Raw genomic sequence first — 15,980 nt, forward strand, 5'->3', positions numbered from 1 at the left:
AACAGAAGTCGGAGGCCTCTCGTGCGCAGCAGTTTTTGATAGCCGGACAATGAAACGACAGTTTCACGACACATCGAGGACGTCTCTCGTTGAAGAAATAATAAAGTAACCTTCTCGTTCTGAGGCATTCAGAGACGTTCTTTCCCGAGGCGCGCTTTAAAGATCAAGGTTCATCGAATTAGATGCCGTCCGAAGTGCGTGGCATTAACGCCTCGCTTCTGGATCGAACGGTGCCCTCCTTGAATAGAGGGATGACATTCCTCTTTCCTCATCTATACTCGCGTCCTTCCCTCTCACGACGTATTGTTCGAAGAGACATTCATGTGCCATTTCGTTCTCCCCGAGCTTAAGGTCCAAGTTCCAAGATCGCGTTCGCGGGTTATCGCAATTTTCATACCTACACGTACACGTCTTTTTAACTAATTATGATCGCTATTGGTGTAGAAGAAAGTCGTTTCGATGACTATTTTTCGTAAAAGAATAAATATCTTTTGTTAGACTTACTACTTTTTTTACATCTATATGAGAAACTAAATTTTAAACTGTACTTGCAATTATCTTCCGCATCTCGTAGATATTTTTCTCGAGCTATAAGGCTGTTTTTATGAGTTTCCGGATCTTCTCTCTTGAATTGCAATTTTGGTCCCCTCGTGAATCGCTCGCCTCCACTCTTCATGACCTCGAATAAGTCTCTTGGTCACGGAGTCCCGACGAGATCCTCGATTACGATAACTCCCTCCGATCCAAATCCTAGAAGAAGAAATGCATTTCAGAATGCATTGCACCATAAGTGATGAGAAACGCCGCCTAGGCGGCACATCTTAACGCCGAGCGCGCTTATTATCGCGTGACGTAAGAAGTGAGCGTGGTTGGAGGCCACGATCCTTTTTTTTCGCCGTGGCGATGCCCCGCGTGAACCGCAGGAGGATGCTGGATACGTGTATCTCACGTGTGGGAGGAGACAGAGAGGATTAGAAGAGCAAGAAATTCCATTTATCTTATATAATTTTTAATTTTCAATAAAAAAAAATATGGTGAAAATTTTATCTCAACGTTTTCTCCCTACTCCTCTGACCTTTTTAAAACTTTTTTCCTCTTTAGATAAAGAGTTTCTCTGATTAATATTTACCACAAATAAAAAATATTAGCATCTACCACAATAAGATAAATAAAACATGTTTGATTAATTTTACGATGGTACATACATTATTAATATTTTTTATTGTGGTAAATATTTTTAATAAGAGAAATTTTTTCAATACCATATATTGTCCCATAATTACTATGATTTTCAGGGTAAATTCTAAGAAAAAATTCTCTCCGTGTTACTGAAAAAAATTTGTTAATTTGATCAAATCTTTCAATTAAATATTTTGTAAATTAAACGTATAAAAATATTCAAATTAAATATAATATATTAAATCTAACACAAAACGTATATTTGACTTATATATATATATATTAGTTATAATCAAGTTAACAATTTTTTCAGGATATAACAATTCGTTTACGAAATTCTAGCCATAAATTTGCATGTAAACAGCGATCGACCTTGGAGCATTATTCCGGCGGGATATTTACTCGGCGCGGGTCGCACATGTCAGCTGTCAGCTGACAGAACGAGAGGATTCACCGCGAGAACGTCTTCCTATCTGCGTCGAGAGGAGGAAGAGGCCAAGTGGAACGTAGAATTCGCACGAATTCAATGGAAGGTTATGAATACCCCAAGATCTCCTTGTCGAAGACGCGTGTCATACTTAAGTCGCCGCATCTCGGCGATGCCTTTGTCCGCTGCGCGCGCGCGGATCTAAAGTAGGCACATTCCCTCGGTCGCGATGAAAGTGAAAACTCTTCGCTCTGCTCGCGAGAGATGACCTACTGCTTACCAAGAATCTGGGTGCACCGTAGTGGCGCCGTGGCATTACATATCTATATGTATATATGCATTCGCAGCAGGACTCCTCGTTGCGCTTCGAGGAAGGTGAACTGTCAAATTGGCGGGAACTCTCCTCCATTTTCGATATGCAATCGTTGATCGCGTTCTCCTGTAAAAGAAAAGAATCGATGTTGAAGAGGCTATTGGATATATATATGTATACAAAAAATCTCATCAAAATATTATCAATTTAAAATGAAGAATTCTTTAATGTAATTTAAGAGTCCTTGACGCGCGCGCTATTATCCTTGTGTACGTTTATATTAAGAAGAATTAAAGGATTAATTTAAAAATCATATAAATTTCTTCTGAAGTGACTTCATTGTACACTTTCGCAATCTCTCTTCTCGCCGCGCAAAAGAGGATGTAATCGTACTTTACAAAACTATCGAACCAGCGCACGCTCGATTACCTCATCTTCAACTTGCAATTATGCCATTATGACCAGCTGCTTCACACGCGTACTTCTAGAATTAGCTTCTGAATGAGCGCACCTGCTGAGTAGTTGTACATCCACGTCTCGCACGTGTATGTGTCTTTTGAAACCCCCTCCCCCGCTCATTATACATACATACACGATATTTGACATCATTCCCGAAGAATGTAATACACTTTTACTAGTCTCGCATCGGGGGAGAAAATTAACTTTCTCATGATGAAGATACGCAACTCTTCGAAACGATCGACATGATCGATGTAATCGATTGTTCGACATAATTTTGTATAATTTATAACGAAGTGTATCCTGCCGACACTTGACAGACGTACCCCTTTCATTATTATTTTTTTTTAAAGAGACCGAATTAAATAACTGAATAATTGAATAATTAAGTAATTAAATTTCTTCTTCTCTTTTAATCAGTTTGGCAAACAATACGTATATTTTGAATACGATATGTTTATTTAAAATATGCAAATAAATTTCAGTGTTTATTCTAAAGGAGAATAAATGCTTAATTTTTTTACCGATTCCAAGCCTGATTCTTGCCCTCTCTGCAGATGCTTATATTTTGAAGAGTACACGTGGCAAATGCTTCTTAAGAAGCGATGCGATATTCGCACGAACGGAGTCGTTTGATCTCTTCAGGCATCTTCGGGGCGGGAACAAACACAAAGGAAAATTAGTCACGCGATCGAGACACGCGACCTTAATGATGGATCCTCTTTTTCCGGCAAAACGCGACAATAGCATCAGCGGCAGGAGCAGGTTTCGGTGTATACCTGCGAGTATATATTTGCGACATCAGGGTCGCAGCATGCTGTGAGATCAAGGTCTACGTGCGCGTGAAAAGGAACATCACCAAGGATGGGCATCGGCTCTCTTCGGCTTGCGACCGTAACCTTTTATTCGAGATCGGGAATAATTAATCGCGATATTTCGCGGTCTTTTCATCTGAAAAATTATTGGATATTCCGCCGACAGCGATGATATACTGCGATATTTAACTCGGGAAGCTTGGAATTATTATCTGTGTTAAGTAGCGTGAGAGAGAAAGATGGGATATTACAAATCTTCTTAATTATATATAGATATGACAAATGAATTTCGCATTAAATTTGCAGATAAATTTGAAAACAATATAATAAAAAGTTTAATTGTGACATTTTGATTCTTTTGGTATGATATAGTGTCTTCTAGAGATTCTTTTTTATAGAACAATACCGCATGTTGCGTTCTTTCTTTTTCTCTCATTGTGTCACTATTTGTTACAAATTTATTATAGCTGTGCAATCATAGAAATTGGTATTGTTACAAATGAGAACTCGTTATCTCATGCGATCGCATGCAATCGTAGCTGGATCCTGGAAGATGCATAAAATCTTGAGAAAGGCAAATTATGACTTCACCTATCTATGCGCTACATTTACATAGTTTTTCTTATACTACGGCAGGTTGGATGAGTAAATCGGTCAACAAGTTGACTGATTCAATCGATCTCTATGTTATTAATTTTACGGTAATTTTATCCAATTAATTAACAATTAGAGAATTATATATAATATAATTAAAGAGAGAATTAGAGATGATAGAATCAGAAGAAGAGCTCACGAAACAATTCCAAGTTTCCTGAAACTCCAAATAAAAAGTAATTATAAAATTGGATTGTTTCCACAAAGGTGTATATGCAAGGTTTAACCAATAATTGCGTGAGATCTGACGGTCTCGTCATACATTGGCTCGAAATACTTGGACGGAATAAGATTTATCGCTCGACAATGCGAGTATAAGTAGCGGTACCGTGTAACATGGGAAGAATAATACGTCGTTGTATATGAAACCGAACGCGAAATATCAAATTGTTCCCATCGCCCTGTGACGAAATTGTGAGGGAGGGCGGAAAAAGAAGGGGAGAGAGGTCTCTCATTTCATCGCGGACGGACAAAGAACGTAGCGAGACATCCGGCGAATTTCGACGAGATTGCATCTGCTATTAATACACACTTACATACGTATACGTGGGATCACGCCGATTGCACTAACGATATGCACATGCGTATAGTTGCAAAATCTACTGTCCCAAACGCTAAACGACCGTAACTATAACTATTAGCACTGTCCTCGATCCATAATAACGATTCCGCGAAGCGTGTTGAATTCGAAAGAAGCCGATCTTCAAGTGTGCGAGTTTATAAAATATGAGAATAAGATGTATGTAAAATAAATATCCAAATAAAGTGTAACAAGAAATAAAATCGATTTTTTCAATATTGCAACTCTCAATCCGTTCACGATTCATTACTAGTTCATTACTATAGTATATATACATATATGATTAATATTATTAATATTAATACATTTATATTATTAATATATTATTTTAATAATTAATATATATATGTATAATCAAGGGGAGCATGATTAAAATCTTACTGTTTCTTATTTTTTCCTTCTTAATTTTTTGATATTAGATAAATTTCAGTATTTCCTCAAAAGAAAAACAAATGCTTAATTTTTTTACTGATTCCAAGGAGGGTAAATACCTCCTCTTGCTCCTTTTTGCAAACGCCCATGCATATGTAATTAATATATTAATGAATTACAAATAAAAATAATAAATTAATTGAAAAAATCATGATCTGGAAAAAAGATGATGTATGATTATAAATTATATATATATAGGTATATATATATATGTGTCGCTTGAATTGAAGAGAATCTTTGAAAAGAAGAAAGGAATATAATACGGATTGCGTGACTCGGAATTAAACCTAACTACGGGGACAATTGTCGCGCAGCGTTTTTAATGAGGGATATTCTCCTTGATAATATTAAGATTACAATGTATATCCGCGCGAATAGGTTGGACAATCGTGCCGCAGTCGACCTTTCTCTCTCTCAGCACGCGGCGAACGTTTCGAGCTCATCGTGCTTTTCATTAAACTTACGTGAGGATTAATGCTGGAACATAACTCAGCTACGCGCGTCAATCGCGGCCGATATTAGCCGATGTCGAGGAGAGAAGAATTTTACTTGCGAGCCGCTGAAGATGTTCACGTCGAGGATCGCGACCGACATTACATACCTCTACACATACACATACACGTTAATACAGCACTGATGATTCGACCTGCACCGTAATTAGCTCGTTGTAGCACGTTGCTACACGTATCAAGACGTTACATCACAAAATCGCACATCTCTGATTTATGATACAATCGGAAATGTCAACGAATGAAGATTATTGGAAACGAAGTTTCCCCAACGCATTAAGTACGATGGATATTCTCGAATCATCTTGTAGATGAGTCTTTCTAATGAACTCATTTTTATAAAAAGGTTTCGCAGAACCCAACCTACCGAAAATATTATTATCTCTATTATAATAAGTAAAATAGATTCACACAAGCGAAACTCTTCCTATATCCTGAATCTATGTATATATGTATATGTATATTCAGAGATTATAATTACAAATTAATTTTTACACCTAAGGCAATTTTTCAACCGTGGATTATTCATGTAATATTGTAAATACTTGATAATATTTTCATATGATTTACTGTTGCGTAATTTCTTTCATCCTCGATTACGCGTGCACTATACTTATATTGCACAATTACATCAATGGCTCTTTTACATGCCGTAAAAATATTCGGAATATATATTAGTTTATATTGATGTTAAAGGGCAAGATATTCCCGACATTAACACGTGCCGCAAATGTCCGAAAATTAAATTTCGCGCAGGTGCTAGTGTCATGACCGAGAGATTTAATGAAATTTCGGTTGAGAAACTCTAATGTCCGTTAGCTGCTTCTGGTATCACATATTATCCAAATGGCCATCCGTTAAGTATTCGCATAGCAATTTGCTACTTCGTTTGAATTTACGACTCCTGCAGATCGTAAATATTGTGTCATTATGCGAGAAGGTAGCTAATAAAAGATAGATTTAACGTCGCGTTAATGTTATTGTATTCACAATTAATGTAAATTATACTTATTTACACTACTTATATTTTACAGATAAATATATATAAAATAACTTTACTGAAAAGAACACAATCTCGATTGATAAATCTCGATTTTTAACTAGTAGTAAAATTTTTAATATAATTATGCTTAGCTAGGCTAAATTTTTCATCAATAGATTGATGAAGGATGACGTCTGAGTGATTTGTAATTTTGTATTTGTTTATAACACGCAATCCAAATATATATATTCACATGTCGTGTGCAACTAATATTTCAAATCGTCTTAAACAAACAAATTTCTATTAGAAAGATTAATATCGCGCATGCTCTCTCGGTCATGACCGTAATTGAAGATCTTTATTGCGACATACCTGAAAACGATCCGTTATAGAAATATCAGCGATTGTGACAGATACTTGGTGCAATTCCTCGGTCGAAAAGCTATCGTCTTTCTCAATAGCGTCACGTATGAGGAAACACTTGCGAAGAAGAGTCCGGCTAACGATTCCTAGACATCTCCGTCAAAAGACCATTGTGTTTAGACTGCTGGAAAACCCAGATGTTAGGACGCCGTTGAGAGATGACCGACAAGATGATCAAGATGAAAACCTTCACAAATACCTAACAAACCAAATACAAATCTGTTAAGATGGATTTAGTGCTCCAAGAATCTTCAATATGCAAATATTTTATCATTGAAATCAATAAATTTTGAAATATTTGAATTATAAATATATATTCATTAAAAAGTGAGTAATTTTATCGATATACTTATTGTTAAAGACCTGAAATATGGTGCACCGAAAGAGAAGAATGTGGATTTTTTTTATTAACGAGATCATCATACGCTGTATTTATATTCATTAATAATAAAAACAGTAAAATATTTGTAAAAATATTTGTAAGACAATTTAGGGAGCTTTCACTCAAGCCACTTGTCGCTTGAATAAATTTACCACAGAGTAGTTATGAAGCAATAACGCACTTGTAGAAGTTTATTTACCATATCTAAGGACGACATTGACATGCGTCGAGTGTGGTCGCGGACTCGAAAAGGTTTCAAAAGTACATATCATTCGCGACGACAAGATTTCATTGTATGGTTACCATTTGTACTTGAACTGAGTTATATATTTCGTATGACGTTGCAATTATTACAACATTTTCTATTGCAAAATTATAGTTGATGGGACAAACACGTTGAGCACTTTCTAGGATATGCCCAGAAAAAACATTGTAGAGATAAATACAAAATGCAAAATAAATTATAATTGTCATCTTCGTCGATCTGTGAAAAACATTCAAAAAAATTATATTTTTTTTATCCTACAAAGACGAAATAAGAATCGTCGAACGAAACGTGCAATATTTGAATAATGACTCTTTTCTTACACTCTCGTTAATTATTTTGACCTATTTGAAATTTCTCTGTAAAATCACACTACTAACATTTGCATCTATCTCTAACAATAAGTGCACATATACATCTAAGAGGAGGATGTAATTTGATCTTTGTAAGACTGGCGGATGAACCAGACTCGTGCGAGCGCAGAATAGTAAAGCGCATTTACCTGAATCGTGCGCCTGCAAAACGCGAGACCTTATATGTAGCTACATATTATGCCGAAGCGTATATACACATGTGTAGGAGTGTATACGTACATCTGTATGGCCTGGACGATCGCTCGACTACATCCTCCGATACTCTTATGCAAATCATTCGGGCAGGAGCATATTGTGGAATGACGAGCGGCTGGGTAAGGTCATCGAAGAGGAAGGTTAGAACACGGACTTAATCCCCTCTTCTGATGGCAATCCTCGATAACGACGCGATCATCTCGATTTCAACCCTTACTCTGCGACTGACGACGATTCATCTTCTTGAGAAGATTTGTAGCTCTTTGTATACATATATCCTATCATCAGTCTCTTTATACTTCTTCGCTTCTATTTTTTCTCGTATGTCTTTCTGAATATTATATTATTATATATTAATTTTTGTCTGAAAATAATATAATATTATATATAATAATAATAATAATAGCATATATAAATATATTTTCTCTCTGCACAAAGAGAATTTTCTCTTAGAATTTACCCTGAAAATCATGATAATCGTGGGACAATATGGTATTGGAAAAATTTTATAAGAGTTTCTCTGATTAATTTATTTACCACAATAAAAAATAATAATTAGAACATATTTTATATCTTATTGTGATATATTTTTTATTGTGGTAAAAATATTAATCACAGAGAAATTCTTGCAATACCATATATTGTCCTACAATTAACATGATCTTCAGGATAAATTTTAAGAGAAAATTTTCTCTGTGTGCGATTAAATTTATTTTACCCGCATTTCTTGTTTGCAATGAAAATTTCTACATATTCAATGTGTATATAATTATCGATACCAACATCTTTTTTTTCAATCGCCTGCAGAATCCGCTTCTGCTCAATCAGAGATGTAATGGAATTTTTCTACAGAGACGTATGCGAGCGTGATTATGGGGTATCGCGTGGGCGTATTAACGTTAACGTTTATGAATTATGTTGAGCGAGAACGTATAATTACGATTACGCGAATCGAACATTACATTTAATCGTTACTTACGAGCAGAGGAAGGACGTGATATAAGCATTCTCTGCGCTCCCTGAAGAGTGCATATCGGGTCCGTCCCCCCTGTGCAAAAATCCGATCGAGGAATGTCATCGTCTCTCTGTCTCCGACTCTCTTATTATCTCGGACTCTCTCCCAATCTAGCGATTCATGTGATTCGACATCGGCGATACGATACTTAAAGGTAACTCCTTCCGTGACATTAAAAAGGCACTCCCAGGCTCTCGTTGCACTCATCGGATCGGTCCCTTTGCTTGCAGTTTCACACGCCGATGTCGGATGTAGAAACAACTGGCACTCTGGCAATAATCTTCCATTTCTGTAACGTTTTACGAGCAAGAAATAATCTTTTAGCATGTATCTCACGTATTTTACATCGTATTTACAATATAGTTTCTTCAAGAATAATTCTAAAATTTATTACAAATAAATGTTTTCATTTTAAATAAGATGAGTGATCAAAAGATATTTATGAAATTATTTCGTATTACTGTTACTTCTAATTTGTTATTAATTATTATTTATCTATATATTTTATTTGTAAAAAAATTGATTTAATTCTCAAAGTTTTTTGTTGAAATTAGAGTCGGAAATATAAATATTCTAAGACACCCTATATATATTTAAATAACACATCTTATTCTTTCTCTCACTCTTACTTGTCCTTCGTGTAGTAATCAATATGACTTCGTATACCTTTCACGTTGGATTAAATCGTATGTAAATATATAAATAAAGATATATTGCTTCCCCTTGGATTATTATCTTTTACATATATATTGTGTGTAAAGTAAGAAATAATAATTCTACTGCATTTTTACTATTTCTTCAGAAATATTGCGGCTAAATTATTTATCTTAGCATTTCGCACTTTGATTTAAATATATTAATTAATTAAGGTATTTGTGTCAGAAATAAAAAAAAAATGCAATAAGAGGAACGATTATCAATTCAATTCCCGTTAAAATAATGAACTATATTAATGAATTCGCGTGTATATGCAAATATATAGGAAGATATATACTCTATTACATTTCTCTCAGCGTAACAATATTACGAAATTTTCCTATCCGGATGTTCGAGATTCGGTGAGAAATCTCGTGTCGGATCCTCGTTCAACCCCGATTCGCGTAATTAAATGTGCCCGCCGCGATTTCATCAAGCTTAAAGTTCTAATTAGCGAATATGTCATGCTAACAATAATCCTTCTTTCTTAAGTAATGCCGCGTAATGTAGCCTTTTTCTCAAGCCGGTAGTTTTGCAGCCACGCGATATACCTCGATTTTAACCTTTCATATATTATATTTTGTTATATATTTTGTGAAATAATTTATTGTTATAAAAAGTCGATCATATATGCACATATAAAAGATGCTATTGGGCTCAATAATTCTTGATATGATAACGAATAAAATCTGAAAAAAATGTATACATTTAATATATTTTATTATATTTAAAACATTATTTAATGTAATATACATTGCATATATATATATATATATATATATATATATATATTATTTTTATAATATATAACAAAAGAGAAATTGAAAGATCACTCATTGTGATGATGTAAAAATGTAAACAATTATATATAATTTTTACATTATAATAATGAATGATTTTTTAATTTCTCTTTTGTTATTTATTATAAATATATATATACATATATATAATGTATATATAAAGATTATTCATCATAATGTAGAAATGTAATTATATATAATTTCTACATCATCACGATAAGTGATTTTTTAATTCCTCTTTTATTATTTATTATAAATAAATATATATATGTATTAATTATATATGTAATATGTAATGTATATATAAAGATCACTCATCGTGATGATGTAAAGATATAAACAATTATATAAATCATATAATTTTTACATCATCACGATGAGTGATCTTTTAATTTCTCTTTTGTTATTTAATATAAAAATAATATAATTCAGGTATAGTCATATATATATATACATACATTAATTGCATATTAAAGATAGAAAGATCAATTCTTACCTCAGAATATAACCTTTACAAGTTTGTCAGTATATAAAGATGTTATATATATATATATATATTTCATCAGATGCTCGAGTATTAGATTTTTTCTCCAAGTACAATCTGGGGCAAATGTTGCAATGGCGAAAACTCATTGTCTCGGATGATCTCGAGGTCTGAAATGATTTCAATTATCAAATATTAAATACTAAACTCTTGAATAAGACAATTTAAGTAATACGACAATTTTTATGGCAAAAAATAATAACAATTGCGTTTCTTACCGTTATACGTTTCTCACACGATTTTGCGCTCGTCACAACTGAAATGTTTCTCGCGTTCGCCGCCAGAGAACGCAACCTGCGCATGCGCGTCGATCATATGGAGTACCGGCTGTCGATAATGAAAACTATAAATATGAGGGAGGAACAGAAAGAGAATTTAGAAAAGAGAGAATTTTGTTTTCTACATTTGAAGAAGATAATCGGAATATTTCGTTCGGCTCATGTCAGAATGTCATTTTCTCGATTTTTTTCGAATTCAACTCGATTCTATATTCTTTATTTGTATCATATGTCATTGAAGGATATCTCCCGAGCCACATACCAAAGTTGTTTATATTCCCCATTGTTTATATTTTTTTTATATTTCTATGAAGGTAGCTTTTTTATACTTTATTGCGAAGATTGTTAAACAGAAAGTTCATTAAAAATAAATATGGATGAATATATACATACGTAATTAAAACAATTTGAATATTTCTTCTTATCCTTGTACATCCTTCGGACATATTCGTATATCGCTTACAATAGATGGGTCACGTTCTGTCAAATTGTGGCGTCCACAGAAGTGTTACGTCACAAGTTGGCTCTTTATGATTGGTTGTGACAAAAGGAGGGGAAGGAAAGTAAATTTTGAAATACTACACTCTACATCCTCGTCAGTCCTCGTACACTCACAGTACCCATTTGTCCCATTTCGATCAATACGGTTTTTTATCAATTTCGTGCGATTATACTTGAGAATCTCTCGATTTAATCTAACTTTACCTGACCGTAATCTTTTTGCCGCGTACCGGAGAGGCAGAGCTTTATTCTCTTGTGGATCGAGTGAAATTTAGACGAAAATGCCGAAGACCAAAGGCAGAAATGCGTTCTACTTCTTTATGGTTGATTATAGAAGACGGGCAGAAGCACAAGGTCGTAATTTTCCTAATGGATTCAAGGACGTTCAAGCGGATGCGGAATGCAACGCGGAGTGGCAAGTAAGAATCTACATTCGAATAGAATTTTCCTTCGACTGATAAAGAGTAAATAATGACGAGAGCGTTACACATTATCGAGAAATTATTTATTGTTTTGTTTTCGAATATAAAATAACACGTTAATTTTGTGATCTTTGTTGGAGTACACAAAAAAACTAAGAAAAAATTCTTTTTTCTTAATGAGAAATAATGATTTCTTTTTCTTAATGAGAAATAATGATATTACTTTTGTTTATATTGTGCAACTAGATGTCATTTTTTTTTATATTAATAGAGTTTATCTAAGCAAGAGAAAGGTCCATATGAATCTATGGCAAAAAAAGATAAAGTTGCAGCACAAATACAGAACAAAGGCAAGAAAACAACTCTTGGAGAATCAATAAGTTTGATTGACCAACAAGAAGAAGAAAAACAGAAAGCCATCGAAGAAATGCACTCGAGTATAAATTATTATATCGCTACAGCTATGAATCTTAATAGTAAGTAATTATGTAATATATATATAAAATAGACTGATGAGAGATTTAAAAATAATGCACTATATATTTTGTTTTCGCATTAATTTTTAACAGTTATTACTCTTGTTTGAAAAATATATAAAATTAAAAGAATAATATATAAAAGATATAAATGATTACATTATAATCTAAAAGCTTGCAAATAGAGTTTGACATGTTTTTATTTTGGAAATTTTTAAATTTCCAATAAACATGATATAAATTAAACATATTTATTTAAACTTAATAACTATAATAATGATAATATAATAATTAAATAAAATATTAGATAAAAAGATATATTAAAGAGAGATATTAAAAAATTGTCTTTTTATTGTTGCAGTTTTGTCAAAAACAAAATTTTGCTTTATACATATTAATTACTTTTTCACTACAATTGTTGACAACAATCTTGAATATTTTCCGGCTGAATATGCATTAGGAATTTTTTCATTTGAGAATGGTATAGAGGATGTACATCACATAATTGTCAGTGCTAAGATTCCATTAGGATTTAAACGGGAAGCACTTGAGACAAGTCAAAACTCTCATCAGATACCTGTAGAGTATCAAGGTGGAGAAACTGATTTTGCTGTTATGTATGCAAAATTGATTAGTTTTCTAGAACCTAGGAAAACTATGAATACATATCCTCCTCTTTATACAACAACAGGTTGTATAAAAGTAGTGAAATCTGTGTTGACAAAACTGGGTGACGCAGCATGTAAGTACATGTTTGATCTTTTTAATATACTATAAAACAATTTTTCATTTATATATAATGATATAAGAAATTATGTGATATTAATTAGATTATATATGTTATCTTATTGCAATATATATTATTTAAATAAATTTCTGCTTATAATTTTTTAGGCCAATATAAAGAGGACATAAAGATTTATGAATTGGAAAAGTTGTACGAACATTTGGCAAGTGATCTTTACAAGAAAAGAACAGACCGTGAAATAAAAGAAATTCCCATTTATTCTCAAAAGATATTTACAACCTACACCTATATTTTTGAAAGAGGTTTTGAATGTCCTGTAAGTGATTTTATCGCTTTATATTATATTTTAACATTTATTTAATTAGTAATGATATTTTATGATGTATATAGTTTCATAAATTTGTTGATGGAGGATCCGAATGCTGTAGTAAATCTGTACTGCATCAATGGGCATGGACACTATGCGATGAATTTTGTGAATCACTAGGAGTAAAAATGCGTCCAGGCATACATTATCCCGATAATTCTGATACTGATGTCTCATCCTTGACACATTCACTGGGCAACTTGAAAGTTGAGAGTGTTTGCAAACCTGTACCCGAATGTAGCTCAGTATTATCTATGACAAACGTAAATATACTTAAAATATATTTTGTAAAAATTTATACATATATATACATATTTTTTTATTTCTCTACACAAAATGCTTATTTTTAACATCTTATACAACTTTATTGATAATGGTTATTAATATATTTGATAGGTAAGTGAACATTATAGATTGAAAGTGTCTAGTAGATCATATCAAGAAGAAATTCGTCGCCGAAATGAATCTCAACCAGTACAAGTTATTGACTACAGCAAATTGAATGATAAATCTATTGATGAGTGTGCTGCTAAATCTGTTGATGAACCTGTTGCTGAACCTGTTGCTAAGCCTCTTAATAAGCTTGTTAATAAACCTGTTAATGCATGGAAGAAAAAAGATGCGCCAAATTATGTATGTCTCATACAATTTTTATATTTAATTATAAAATGTGTAATATTATTTGCTAATTTTACATGATTTTTAGTTGGGTGAAAAACCATTGCGACCTCCAAATATTGAAAATTGTAAGTTTGAATAATTTTTTATTTTGATTAGATATTTGAAAGATATTTAGTCTATCTTATTAATAAAGTGACTATTGTAATGCGTAGAGAGTAGTAGTAAAATTATTATACATATAAAATTATTTTTTTAGCATGTATTGTTGGTGCTTCTACCATGGAAAATTATCTTTTGATGGATGACGAACAGAGTTTCCCTCCTATAGGTAAATCAATAATAACTATATACTTAACATCAACTATATACTTGCATATACTTTTCGTTTAATTAATAATATATGTAATAAATATCTGTTTGTACAGGTGGAAGAGGTGTGCCATACAAATCTCGAGTAGCATCAAAGAACTTACCTTTAGGCAAAGGTATAATATTTGATTATCATAAAATTTTTACTTTTACTATTTATACAATATTTTAAATTACAAGATAAATTATTAGATTAGATACAAATATCTTTTGCTCAATGCAATTTTATCTCAATTTTTCTATAGGACAAGGACATGCATAAAACAGATTTTGGAAAACACCAGTTATATCAAGTTTTGACAAAATTATGAACGTTATCCTTATGGAAATATAATATTCATAATGATTTATTTTACAATGAATAAAAAAATATAAAAAAGTTTTATATTAAACTAATAATTTTGTTTACATTATAAACTTTATACATATATATACAAGAATTGATATAAAAATTTAAAAAAAATTTTAAATGTTTGGTGTTTATAAAAAATTCAAAAATAATTTCTTAATCATGAAATTATCATTACATACTATCCCATAAATATAATATAACACGTTCAATAAAATTCATTGTTCAATAAAATTATGTGGCAATTATGACAATGTAATCATTTTTTTTCAATCATATAAACATTTCTTTTTATCAATTAATAACATTATTATTGCTATAGCTTTCTGTATGTATATATATATATATATATATATACATTCTGCTATATTGATATAAAATGTATAAATGTTAAATCAACAGCTTTAGTGAATAATACTATTAAAAGTAACAAAATAATAATAAGTATATGTTTTTATTGCTACATTTATTGATTATAATTAGCATTCATTACTTTGAAAAGTCGTATAGTTTTGATATTTTAATGTTATTTTCAATATCGACAAATTTCACATTAAATGTTTTATGAATTTGTTTTACATTTCATCTTTCAATTTCTTAGGATATGTTAAATTGTATTTTATTATTTACACTTAAGAAAAAACTTCATATTTCGCGCCATATTGTTTGAACGGAGCATGGGGAAATTTAGTTCCTCTTGCTCTGATTGGTCGAATCGAACGCCGCGTCACTCGAGAGTTTCGATATTTCGAGAATCGCAATTTTCGTCGTTTCGATCGTTATATTTTGAATCGTCGTCGACGAA

The 15,980-nt window shown here is 32.2% G+C and overlaps 2 protein-coding genes across 6 annotated transcripts in view; one reads left to right on the top strand and one right to left on the bottom strand.

The window, feature by feature from the left end:
• LOC114940428 (uncharacterized) overlaps positions 1 to 11,876 on the bottom strand; it is a 26,499-nt gene extending 14,623 nt beyond the window's left edge. Inside the window, exons 1-9 of one of the 5 annotated variants that reach the window (XM_085480793.1) lie at positions 11,716 to 11,876; positions 11,263 to 11,371; positions 10,997 to 11,154; positions 9,634 to 10,389; positions 8,969 to 9,293; positions 8,014 to 8,353; positions 6,723 to 6,972; positions 1,887 to 2,045; positions 553 to 750 (exon numbers count right to left, since the gene is read on the bottom strand). The gene's annotated coding sequence lies outside the window, so the exon portion shown is untranslated. Of the gene's footprint in view, positions 1 to 548; positions 751 to 1,886; positions 2,046 to 6,722; positions 6,973 to 8,013; positions 8,354 to 8,968; positions 9,294 to 9,633; positions 10,390 to 10,996; positions 11,155 to 11,262; positions 11,388 to 11,715 lie in introns of all 5 variants that reach the window. The other 4 variants (XM_085480794.1, XM_085480791.1, XM_029315112.2 and 1 more) reach the window with 4 other exon arrangements.
• Positions 11,774 to 15,298, top strand: LOC114940425 (protein maelstrom homolog). Its single transcript, XM_029315108.2, has 10 exons — positions 11,774 to 12,242; positions 12,517 to 12,721; positions 13,083 to 13,463; positions 13,616 to 13,785; positions 13,860 to 14,099; positions 14,233 to 14,469; positions 14,543 to 14,582; positions 14,714 to 14,785; positions 14,883 to 14,942; positions 15,072 to 15,298. Exons 1-10 carry the CDS (start codon positions 12,105 to 12,107, stop codon positions 15,086 to 15,088), a joined length of 1,560 nt encoding a protein of 519 aa, XP_029170941.2. The 5' UTR covers positions 11,774 to 12,104; the 3' UTR covers positions 15,089 to 15,298.
• The last annotated feature ends 682 nt before the right edge of the window (positions 15,299 to 15,980 follow it).

The sequence above is a fragment of the Nylanderia fulva genome, unplaced genomic scaffold (genome assembly GCF_048542155.1).
Source record: "Nylanderia fulva isolate GAGA-0341 unplaced genomic scaffold, ASM4854215v1 Scaffold16, whole genome shotgun sequence".
Classification (NCBI taxonomy): Eukaryota; Metazoa; Arthropoda; class Insecta; order Hymenoptera; family Formicidae; genus Nylanderia; species Nylanderia fulva.

Bases quoted from the DNA above. Each gene is read 5' to 3' on its own strand.
- LOC114940425 (XM_029315108.2), top strand. From the start codon at position 12,105: ATGCCGAAGACCAAAGGCAGAAATGCGTTCTACTTCTTTATGGTTGAT. The intron at 12,722-13,082 runs GTAAGTAATTAT...TTATTGTTGCAG, and splicing joins TACAGCTATGAATCTTAATA to TTTTGTCAAAAACAAAATTT. The intron at 14,583-14,713 runs GTAAGTTTGAAT...TTATTTTTTTAG, and splicing joins ACCTCCAAATATTGAAAATT to CATGTATTGTTGGTGCTTCT.